At 41.8% G+C, this 12,490-nt stretch overlaps 1 protein-coding gene across 2 annotated transcripts in view; it reads right to left on the bottom strand.

Annotated features, from left to right (window-relative positions):
- Window positions 1-2,311, bottom strand: part of Chfr (checkpoint with forkhead and ring finger domains) — a 33,713-nt gene extending 31,402 nt beyond the window's left edge. Inside the window, exons 1-2 of one of the 2 annotated variants that reach the window (XM_052754843.1) lie at window positions 2,195-2,311; window positions 1,940-2,083 (exon numbers count right to left, since the gene is read on the bottom strand). In XM_052754843.1, coding sequence (XP_052610803.1) covers window positions 1,940-2,072 — 133 coding nt within the window. In that variant the 5' untranslated portion in view covers window positions 2,073-2,083; window positions 2,195-2,311. The remainder of the gene's footprint in view (window positions 1-1,939; window positions 2,084-2,194) is intronic. The other variant, XM_052754844.1, reaches the window with a different exon arrangement.
- Between the last annotated feature and the right edge of the window lie 10,179 nt (window positions 2,312-12,490).

The raw sequence follows: 12,490 nt of genomic DNA, 5'->3' as shown, positions 1-12,490 counted from the left end.
GGTCTCTAGACTGGCCATGTGATTCTTCTCCTGCTTTCTCCCCCAGAGAATCACCCAGGGGTGCTTTGCTCATTAAACCTGGACTTTTAATTTAGCCTGATCTGATTTATTGCATCAGCGAAGAAACCCAGTATTGGGGTATGAAAACCCTTTCACTCTTCTGCCATTCAAAGCCAATTCCATTCAACTCCATTCAAAATCCCATAAAACTTTTAGTGTGGATATCAGAGGACAACCTCCAGGTGTTAGATCTAGCTTTCCACCTTGTAGTATTAACGAACTAGTACAATGACCTTTACATTGTTAGTGATATTAATAAACTCACTGGAAGTATTCCTATGAGCAAGCAGATTTTTGTTTCTTGTTTTAGCATGCAATGGAGTATCTTGATATGTATGTTATAATAATGGGCTCTCTAATGCATGTGTGCGCGTATGTACATGATCATATGTTTGCAGAGGTAGATGTCAGATATCTTCCTCTCTTGCTCTACATATTATTTTTTGAGACAGGGTCTCTCACTGAACCTAGAGCTCAAGAATTCTGCAAAACTGGTTGGCCAGCAAATTTAAGGGACCCTTCTGTATCTGCCTCTCCAGAACTAGGATTACAGTCATGTACCACCACACTTGGCTTTTGATGGTGTTTTGAGACAGAGTTTCTCTGTGTAACTTTGGCTATCCTGAAACTTACTGTGTAGACCAGGCTGGCCTTGAACTCACAGAGATCCAGCTGTGCTGAGACTATAGGCATGTGCGCCACCACCACCTGGCTAGCATTTTTCCCCTAAAGTTCTTGAGGTTTATTTTTTCATCTATCAACTGCTTAAGTGTGGTGTCTAATTTCATAACCTTTCAGTTTTCCTTTTGTTATTGATTTCTAATTTCATTCCTTTGGGAAAGAGAAGTGTACGGTAACAGGCACAAGATTGCATTCTGAAGGACATATTTGCAGATCTACTGAGACCCTGTTTCAAAAAATAATATGTAGAGCAAGAGAAGAAGATGTCTGACATCTACCTCTGCAAACATATGATCATGTACATGTGCACACACATGCATTAGAGAGCCCATTATTATAACATGCATATCAAGATACTCCATGATGCATGCTAAAACAAGAAACAAAAATCTGCTTGCTCATAGGAATACTTCCAGTGAGTTTATTAATATCACTAACAATGTAAAGGTCACTGTACTAGTTCGTTAATACTACAAGGTGGAAAGCTAGATCTAACACCTGGAGGTTGTCATCTGATATCCACACTAAAAGTTTTATGGGATTTTGAATGGAATTGAATGGCATTGGCTTTGAACACCAGAAGAGAAGTAGTATCTTAATAACACAGGATCTTCTAACTCCTGCCATCTTCATCTCCTCAAGTCAGTGTCACTGGCATCCTACCCTCACCATGACTTCCAACAGCTTCCACTAGTTGTCAGATACTTCCTCCTTCAGTGCCCTGGATAGAACATTTGGGGCCAGGAGCACTTCAATGAACCTAGCATCCATGGGGCCTTAGCTGGGCAAATCTTGTCTGTGTCTTCTACCTTTTCATGTCCTACTTTCGTTGTTGTAATGAGAACTGAATAATATCCATCATCAAACAACCAGAGGACCAACTGAACAGACAAATAAGTAACTAAATAGCAGGTCCAGCTGGAAAGCCCATTTTATAGAAGAAAAAAAAAAGGGGGAAAGCACAGTGCACCCTTCTCCGCATTCTGATAGTCTCTGTACCACCAGCCCTGTATTTTGCCCACCTCAAGTCCCCTGTCCGCTCCCCCATCTAAGTCCACTTTGATGCCTAGGTCTTCGATCCTGCTCTAGGCCCTCAGTCTCTGTCCTCAGTTGGGTACACCCTTTGGGTCCCTAGCCTTAATCCCTGTTCACCCCTTCAGCCCTTATCCTCGTTCTCAATCCACTCTGGCTTCCGCACCTCTCCTCCTTCCGATGGTCCACTCGCGTTTCCACAGAAGGATTTGAGGTTCGTCCTCCTCCGCGCCTAGACGAAGGAGCCTCCCCCAGGGCTCCTGCGGTGGCTGCTGCTCCTCTTCTCCGGGTTGCTCCATAGGACTCACATCTATAGAGACCCGGAAACGATGGCTTAGGGACTACCTCACAAACTCAACACCGCCGCCAGCTCGCCGGCCGCCGACTCCCCAGCCGGGACCCCGCCCGCCAGCCAGCTTACCCCCCGCCCTGCGCGGATCCCGGAACCGGCCACACAGCCGCCGCCGCTGTCAACAGACATCTCGGGTCCCTCAGCTGATCCACGGTAGGCGAGGGGGAGGGGTTTAGGGCGGTACGCCGGGCGATTGGCTGGCGGCGGGGCCCACAGAGAGCGACGGCTAGAGCGGTGCCAGGAACAGCGATCCAGAGGGGGCGGGCCGAGGCGATCCGAGCCTGCGCAGACAAGAGGATGAGCACTTGGTTGCCATCTTTGATGCTGGTAGGTCGGCTTACTCTCCTGCAAAGCTCGGAAATAGCTGTGGAGGGCGCCATGTTATGTTGAGGCAAAAAGGGCCGAGTAACTTCTAAATTGCAAAGTCCTTAAAGCCTCGCCTGTAATACAAATACGGTTTTCTAGTTAATCTGTAGCGAGATAAAATACTATTTTCACAGATCAGATTACAAAACGGGGAGTTTTGGTACACTGGACCAGCCTTTAGCAAGGAGCACAACCAGGCTGTCAATCAGAATAGAAACGGGTAACTGGTCTCTGAGGGCAGACTTGCGATATCTTTCCCATTAAATCATGTTTCTTAGACTCTTGTGTAATTCCTGTGTTGCATCCCAAAGAAGGATGCACAAGCATGTTTGTGGCCCTTAGTGAAAGTGAAACATTGGCAAAAACAATGCCCAGGAAGAAGGAAGTCACTGAAGACAGGGAGGCAAGTCCACATAGTGAGTGGTACTCTAGCCGCTCAGAGGAATGTCTTTGCTGATGAACAGCTTCAAAAAAGTATTAAACATCGGATTTAAAAAAAATAAAAGATATACTGGGCAGTGGTGGCACGCCCTTAATCCCAGCACTTGGGAGGCAGAGCCAGGCGGATCTCTGTGAGTTCAAGGCCAGCCTGGTCTACAGAGCAAGATCCAGGACAGGCACCAAAACAACAGAGAAACCCTGTCTCGAAAACAAACAAACAAACAAACAAACAAAAAGACACATACACAAACGTATTTGTAAACATATGTGGGAATGCTTCTTTGCCAAGATCTACAAGTATCTTTGAAGGATATGAAAGGAAGTAGCAGTGGCTGCCTCTAGTAACATGGAGTCAGCACAGTGATTAGACTTGCATTCAACATTTATAGCTATTCCTAGCCTTAAGGTAAGTGTGTTCGAAGTAATGCTTCACTAGATGATTTCATTGTTGAGTATCGTATTTATAAAAGCCTGGATGGTAGAGCCTACTACATAACTAAGCTATATGCTGTCTATTGTTTCGAGGCTATAAACCGAATAGCATGTTACTGCACTGAACATTGTAGGCACTTGTAATACAACAATATTAGTGTATCTAAACATAGAAATGAAACAATACTAATACTGGACAATAGGAATTTTAAAGCTTCATTGAAATCTTTCAGAGCCACCACTGGTTCCTTCATTAACCAAATTGCTATGTGGTGCATGATACTATATTTGTATCATAGAAATAAACTAGTAGATTTATGTTCCCTGCACAGCAAGACCCATAAATTCCATGTACTGGAGCCAGGGTGACCATCATTTGGTGTGAATTCCTTGATCAAAAGCAACAATGTATAGAATACAGTGATGGTGGAATTACTGAGTAATTGGATAGAAGCATTTCATACAGAGAATGCAAACAATATTGTTTGAGTGGGAGCTCCACCTCAACCCTTGGCACCCTGGCATCCCTATTCCCAAAGAGTCTGGAATGTTCTGGTGGAAGATCTACCTCAACTCCCCTCCCCCATTTCTTTCCCCAAACCCACCCCTTCATAGCCTGCCAAACACAGCTCCTCCCCCAGAGAGGCTCAAGACCACTGACACAGGGTATATAAGCTGTCATCCCTGAAAACAGACACGTGATTCTTCCAGTCTCTCATCCCAGACTCCTCTCAGAGGGGCTGGAGAATCACCCGGGAATGCTTTACCCATTAAACCTGGGCTTTTCCTGATTTGCTCTGATCTGAATTGCTGAGTCAGCAAAGAAGCCTATCAGGGTGCAAAATACTTATCATCTATACGTACTGTCGTTCTAGTAAGAAAATACTGCCTCCTTCCTAATGCAATGTTATCAACTTGCTACCAGGTTGCTGGCTGGTTACCTTGGGAAAAGGAGCCATAACCAGAATTTTGTGTCAGATTTTGGTACTAAGTCGTGGCTATGGTGGTACAGACATACATGCAGGCAAAACACCCACCATGATGAAATTAAAAAAAAAAATCTGCTGGATACAGTAATATGTGTCTATGCTTTCTCAAAAAGAGAGTAATTATCTGTATAAAAATCTCATGGCAGCCGGGTGGTGGTGGCACACACCCTTAATCCCAGCACTCGGAAAGCAGAGGCAAGTGGATCTGTGTGAGTTCAAGGCCAGCTAGGGCTGTTACAATGAGAAATCTTGTCTCAAAAAAAAAAAAAAAAGAAAGAAAGAAAGAAAAAGAAAGAAAGAAAGGAAGGAAGGAAGGAAGGAAGGAAGGAAGGAAGAAAGAAAGAAAGAAAGAAAGAAAGAAAGAAAGAAAGAAGAAAGAAAAAAGAAAGACCATAGATTTTGCTGGATCATGTAGCCCATATGGCAGAGCAGCTTTCGTAAAAGCAGCACCATGGACTGTTTTATTTCAGAGTCTCCTGTAACTAGCTTCACCTCAAATTAACAGTTTTCTTTGCACTAAGTGAATGATCTGGGTTGAGGGTACACCCTCCATACATATTTCAGTGGTAGTATTCATTTAGAATGTATAAAGCTCTGGGTATGATTCCTAACATCAAACAACAAACTAGAGTTCTGTTTCATCAACATAGAAGTATTCTGCTAGAGTAAGACTTGTTGCCTAGCAAGCTGGAAACCTTAAGTTGAACACCAAGTAGAAAATAAACTCTGACTAGGGACATTGTGGAAGAGTCTGAAGACTACAGAACAAAGACTAATAAATACTTTCAGAAAAGTATCAGGAAAAAAATCAATACACAAAATCAATAGCCTTGGAGCTGGAGAGATATTTCGGAATCCATATAAATCTGGATATGGTAGAACATGTTAGTTGAAAGGTTTACAACACGCCCCCACGGTCGGGCGTGTTCGCATATGCCCAACAGACACTTCCACCTAGCCAGTTCCAGGTCAGGATAGCCATTTCCGGGTCAGGGCATCTTGCGTGACCAAGATCCGTGACGTTCCATTGGCTACGTAGGCGCGCAACGTGGCCATGTGATCTACGCGCTTGCGTGTAGTAGTGACGCTGATCTATCCACGCCCAGCCTTTAAAATCCGGCGCCATGTTCCCGGTTCCTTCTTCTTCTTCCTCCTTCTTCTCCACACACGTGCTTCCCGCAGGCCTGTTCACTCTCTGTCCCTTTACTTTTAATAAAACTCTTGTTAGCGGATTCTGTCGTATTTCGTGACATTTCCTTGCAGGGTAAGAACACAACGCAGCCGAAAAACTAACATTAGTAATCTCAGCATTCCTGTGGCAATATGGAGAACAGAGACAGGACAATTCTTAGATACCTCCTTAGGAGCCTGTGGGTCAGCTAGCCTTGAATATGCAGTGGTGAATAACAATAGACCCTATCTCAAACAAAGTAGAAGGCCGGTAGCAATACCTGAGGTTGTACTCTTGATTTCCACTTGTATGTAATGGCATCCACACACCTGAAAATGCATCTCCCTGACTCTCTCTCTGTCTCTCTGTCTCTCTGTCTGTCTCTCTCTCTCTCTTGTCTCTCTCTCTCTCTCTCTCTCTCTCTCTCTCTCTCTCTCTCTCTCTCTCTCTCTCACACACACACACACACACACACACACACACACACACAAAGGAAACAACAACAACAACAAACCCAGACATGTAGATCAATGAACAGAGTAGAAGATAAATTCAGGCAGTGAGAGTCACATGATTTTTGACAAAAATGCCCAAAAATACTTGAAGAAAAGATAAGCTCTTCAACATGCTGGGAAAACAGGATATCTACACAAAGAATAAATATCCATGTCAATAACAAAACTAGATCCTTGTTTCTCACCCTGCACAAAAATCAACTCTACATATATCAAAGAATTCAACATAAGACCCGAGTCTCTGAAAAAGTAGGATTAAGATATAACATAGTTGGTGGTGTGTACACCTTTAATCCCAGCACTCAGGAGGCAGAGACAGGTTGATCTCTATGTGTTTGAGGACAGCCTGGTCTACAGAGTGAATTCCAGAACAGTCAGGGCTGTCACATAGAGAAACCCTGTCTCAAAAAAACAAACAAACATATATATATATATCTTGTATAATATTAGAGGAACCAGCCTTAATACTATACATCCCAGGGGCTCAGGAGAGAGAACTACTAACAGCGAAGACTATTTTTGGAAAATAGAATCTCAGCACACGGAGCTCTATAGTCCACTTGCTTTAATTCCTCTGACATAACATACTTTATACACAGCTTCAGTTCTGTTCTCATGTCTAGCTCCTTTCTTGCCTGATTTCTCTCTATACTTATCTATTGCTCCCTCTAAGTTCTATCTTAATTCTCTCATCTTAATTCTGCCTCATCTAGGTCCTTTTCAGCTTGTTCTTACTCAGCTAGTACTTTCCCATCTGGCTCTTCCTCATCTTCCATCTCATTCCTCTAGTACTCTCTTCTAGCCCTTCAATCTAGTTCTTCCCCATCTCAGTTTGTTCCTCTCAAGTTCTTACCTGTCTAGTTCTTCCATTCTCCTTCCTCTTCTCCATCCTGTGCCCTGGAAGTCCTGGTATATAAAGCCAGGCTTCCAGGGTCAAACGGAGGGGTGATAAGAATCACACTGAGAGGCAATAACCATTAATTATCATTTGCAACCCCAAAGGGAAGTGACCAATGGGGAAATGAATTAACTAAAGGCTAAATTTGAGTAATATCTAAGAAGAGGGAATTTTATATGCTCAACTATAATCTTAAACGTGATTAGTAGAAAATGTTAAGAATCTCTAAGTTGCTAGGTCAATGGGAGAAAATAAAACTGTCTTCTTTTTTCCTGTGGCTCCTATCTGTTCAAGCTATCTGCCGTTTTTCTGCAGGGTGGGGGAAAGTGTGCTCAGTCGCTGTGTACAGCTAGATGCCTCTGGTGATAGTTAAAGGGAGATCTGGAACTAGAGGTAAGGTTTAGGAAAGGAGGAAGTAAAGTTTAATTGGCACATTCGCCAGGCCTTCTCAAACAGGTAGCCTGGATGGTTAAGTCTGTTCTTAGAGAGTACAGAGGTATAAGGTACTTTCCTCCATCTGGGCATGGACCTGGCCAGATGCTGCCAATGATAATAATTACAGGAAGGCTTGAACTGAGGTTCTGGCTGAGCATAGCTGTCAGCACAGAAAGTTATCTAAATATTCCTAGAAGTGGTTAGGTAAGGAGTTAAAGGTCTATAAAGTTAATAATGATGTAAGAAAGGAGGGTCTGAGCTAAATTTTGTAAAGCTATTACTTAACTACCACCTGAACTAGGCAGTGTCTCCTTGTGGAATTTATCTTAAATCAGGAGACTTGCATGTGGACTGTTATTACTGCTAGTCCTTGAAAGTGGCCAAGGGAGATATCTGATTCCAGAGAAAGCCTTTCCTAAGGCTGTTCTCCAAATACCTGGAATGTGTATGTCCAGAGAGTGATCAGTTCACACTGTTGGCCCTTCATAGGGGAAAGTCAATTGGGAAAACTATGAAGGCACACATGATTTTCATAACAGAAGACAGCTGATATATAACAAGCCAAGTAACACCAAAAGCTCCTTGGAATTTGGCTTCTTCTGGAGGAAATTCTTGATCCCTCCAGTTAGTGACTTTGCCATAACCAACTGAGTTCTTATGATATATTCCTGTGGCCCACAGCATATTTATTTGTGTGTGTGTGTGTGTGTGTGTGTGTGTGTGTGTGTGTGTGTGTGTGCATGTGATAGTTAAGGACTTTCTGTATATGACTCCATCAGGAAATAAGGCTAACTATTAATAAGTAGGACCTCATGACATTAAAAGTTTCAGTATAGCAAAGGAAACAATCAAATGAAGACAGCAGCCAGTGGAATAGGAAGAGCATATTTGTGTGATAATGCCAATCCCAGAAGCCACATATTCTTAAAGAAAAATCCAAGTGCTGGGAGAAAGATACCTCCTTAGGAATTCTTGGTCAGAGAGATCCCTGGAGCCCATAAAACAACACAGTCTATCACCACTGCTCTTGGTTGCACACCAGAACTTGATGGTCAGACTCTGCTACAGAAGACAACATGTAGTTGGGTTGCAGGACAAAGAGAAATCAAGCAGGAACTGAACTAGAATCTTCTTCCTGCTGGCTAGCTTTCATAGTAGAGTGTCATTTGCTTCTGCTGTACCTTCACAAGTTTGCCACTGCCATCTTTCTCTGGTATCTGACATGGTGTGAATGAATATGGGAAGATTCCCCATTTCTTATAATGTAGTGTGTTTATCTCATGGAAATATCCCATTCTACTGGGCATTTTTACCTATGGATTATTATGAAGATGATTTTTTCATAAGATGTAATGTCTAATTGATAATGATAATGTTAGTTTAAACTGAGTTCTGATTATTGAAAATAAATACAAGGAAGTGTCATATAGCTAGGGCCTGAGTTTCACCTAAGGTGCTGCATAGATCACAGTTCAGGTTAATGATTAAGGAAAACAGTTGAGTCCCAGGAACCACGCTGGCTCAAATTCTTTTCATCTTGATGTTGAAAGATGCATTCACAGGTTTTAGTGTGCATCATACCTGAAACAAAGCCTTAGAATGACCTCAGGTTAGATTAAGATATTTTGATAATAGCTTTGAGGTTAGGGATCAAAAAACAAAGCATCCCAATTATTACTAGCTGACATACTTTGCTTTTGAGGATTGGTTGGTAATCAAAGATGGTTATTAATTCCATGTGCCCATTTCTGCCCTCAATCTTCTGATATAAAAAAACTATTAATAGCCGGGCGGTGGTGGCGCACGCCTTTAATCCCAGCACTCGGGAGGCAGAGCCAGGCGGATCTCTGTGAGTTCGAGGCCAGCCTGGGCTACCAAGTGAGTTCCAGGAGAGGCGCAAAGCTACACAGAGAAACCCTGTCTCGAAAAACCAAAAAAAAAAAAAAAAGAACTATTAATGAGTGGTTATGCACCCTAAAGATTTAAAGTAGAGCTGAATGGTTGTTTTTCATGTATAAAAGTTTAGGTTTGTGACTCTTTTAAGATTTCTTGTAAGATTACCTTTCAAGATAAATAATAAAATGATTGGTCCTTTCTTTGTAACTGCAAAACATACCCTTCCAGTAAAGGAACTAGCTGAGAAGAATACCTTGCTTGCCTACAGTTGCTTGGGTATGAATATACATGGGTTCTTGGAGGATAATTTGTTTTTTACCTGTAATATGTAAAATGTTTAATCATGTAAGGAATATGGAAAACATGATGCTTTTTACTTGTATTCATTGAAATTTCATTCACTTGAAAAATATAATGTAGTCACATTGTAATTTTTATATTCCTGAAAGATTTTGCTGTGGTATATAAGCTGAAAGGGAAAGAATAAAGATACACTTAGAAAGAAAACACCAAGAATGACAGAATTAGGAAGAAAACATTAAGGGAGTTAGAAAGAAAATACCAAGAGAGACAGAAGGGACATTTCTGGATAGATAAAAAAAGAGAATATAGAACACAGAATAAAGAATACAAAAGAAGGAAACCATCAAGAGAGTGTGTCTTTTCCCTTACCCCCTCAGATAAAAAAGTTGTAGGTTGTAGTACAGTGCTTTGGAACAATCCTTTTCTACACTGTGAATATGTATTATTCTCACTGGTTAATAAAAAGCTGACAGGCCAGTAGCTGGGCAGGAAGTTAGGCAGGAAAGCCAAACTGAGAATGATGGGAAGAAGGGTGAAGTTGGGAGAGATGCCAGCCAGCTGCCCAGGAAGCCAAACATACTAGAAGACAGGTAAAGCCATGAGCCACATTACAATATATAGATTAATAGAAATGGGTTAATTTAAATGTAAAAGTTACCTAGTAACAAGCCTGAGCTATTGGCTGATCATTTATAATTCATATTCGGCCTCTGAGTCGGTTATTTGGGACCAGGTGGTCGGGACAGGAAATGTCCATTTACAGTATGATGACCCATGGATTCTCTTCCAGCTCTGAGCTGCTAGAGGCTGGTCCCCCAGGCAGCAGAATAAATGTTTGTGTTAATGCTCATAGATTGCTGCTGCTTTCAGTCATGATCAAATAAGCCTCATTTTTTTCCCAGTGGACAGGAGTTACTACAGAAACTCATAATTTGTCAAAACACTAAGGTCAAGTTGATCTGAGGTGTGGTATCTGATGAAATTTGCATGGAAAACATACTCTAGGTGTGACTTAATTGAATTTCATTCTTTTGAACTAATCATCTGTGGAAGCCCACAACTGACTCAGTTTACCAGTTTGAATCTGAAGTCTATTCTGAGTCAATAGAGTCCAAGCTTGCTTGCTCCAGGGCTGTGAGAAAGTCCTGATAAGCTCCCAGAGTCTCCTTGAAGGCCTAAGCACATTCTTTTCTGTCCCTTCTCCTAATAAACTCTTATAGTGGGTTTTGTTGTTCCTTGTGACTTTTCTTGAATGGTAAATAGCACCAGGTAATAACTAACAGCTGGTAATAAATCTTTTCCCATTCTTTTATATTTTGCTGGGCTTTTTTTTGCTTTGAACTAACCTAGATGCAAACATTATATTTATTGTCAAGGTAGAGATCACAAGAGTTGCATGTGCTAAAGAATGGCTGAAAGAAAACAAGGCTATTTCTGCAGTTTTAGAATCATCCTTCTGTTGTTTTTAGTCATGTATATATATATATATATATATATATATATATATATATATATATATATATATATATATATAATCCCAGCTTTTTTGTAGGTTGCTTAGCTGTCCCAGAAGTAGCACAAGGCTTGATAAACTTTTTGGTTTTGGTTACTGCAGAGGTTTAGGTATAACTTCCATGTGGCAACAGATTCCAGAGCCATTTACATATGCCCAAACCATAAAACTCTGGCCTTTGTTATTTCTATTGTATTATTAAAACTAAGAGGAAATAAGGTATTTGGTGAGATTTTTCTCAATTGTTACTGGGTCCTAATGGCTCCCTCAGGGGAGGGGGTGAGAAAGCTAGGCATCACCAACACAGACACCAGGAGTCAGGTAAAAGGTAAACAGCAGACTCCTTTATTCAATAATGGGGAAAGCCTTATATATTCTATTCCCAGGTTGTGTGCCAATCTGGTAACAGTGCATGGTCATCACTCATTGGCTGGGCACAATCAGGAACTCCGAAAGCAATCTGGTGATATTTCGTGGTTGCCCCTCATTGGCTAGGCATGATCAGAAGCTCTGGACAGCACCCTAATCTGATGACATTTTGTGGTCATCCCTCATTGGCTGGGCACAATCAGGAGCTCTGACAGCGCCTGTTGCTAGGCCCTCAGGCAGACTCCAGGTTGGATCATGAGGAAGTATGTTATGTATATGCCTTGGCAACTGGTTTGAGCCAATTTCCTTGACCCTATGGGACTGTTGTACTATACACAAATGTCAATCTATGTTCTTTCTATGAGAACATGTGTTAGTAACAGAGGTTCATGACTAGTAAATTCTCATTTAACAAGAGAAAACAAATGGCACAGTCAAAACATCAACTCTAATAAACATTTAATAGAGACCAAAGAGATGGCTCAGCAGTATAGAGCACTTGTAGCTCTTACAGTGGGCCCACATTTGATTCCAAACACCCACATGGTAGATAGAATACAACAATCTGTAACTCCCATTCCAAGGGATCTGATGCCCTTATAACCTCCACAGGCACCAGCATGCAGTTGTTGCACAAATACACACACACACACACACACACACATACACACACACACATATACATATATACACATAGGCAGTCAAAACACAATTTTTAAGAAGACCATTTAGCCAGGAATCTACAAGGACTACCCCAGATTAGACTAGTAGCATAGTGGAGAGAGTGCCTGAACTGGCTTACCCCAGTAATCAGATTGGTGAATACCCTAAGTATCATCATAGAGCCTTCATCCAGTAACTGATGGAAGTAGATGCAGAGATCCACAACCAAGCACCAGGCTAAGCCCTGGGAGCTCAGTTGAAGAGAGGGAAGAGGAACTATATGAGCACGAGGATTCAAGATCATGATGGGGTAATCTACAGAGACAATTGAACCAAGCACATAGGAATTTATGAACTTTAGACTGACAGCTATG

The sequence above is a fragment of the Peromyscus californicus genome, unplaced genomic scaffold (genome assembly GCF_007827085.1).
Source record: "Peromyscus californicus insignis strain IS unplaced genomic scaffold, ASM782708v3 Scaffold_2__1_contigs__length_46816999, whole genome shotgun sequence".
Taxonomy (NCBI): domain Eukaryota; kingdom Metazoa; phylum Chordata; class Mammalia; order Rodentia; family Cricetidae; genus Peromyscus; species Peromyscus californicus.
This window is presented reverse-complemented; position numbering and strand designations above follow the sequence as displayed.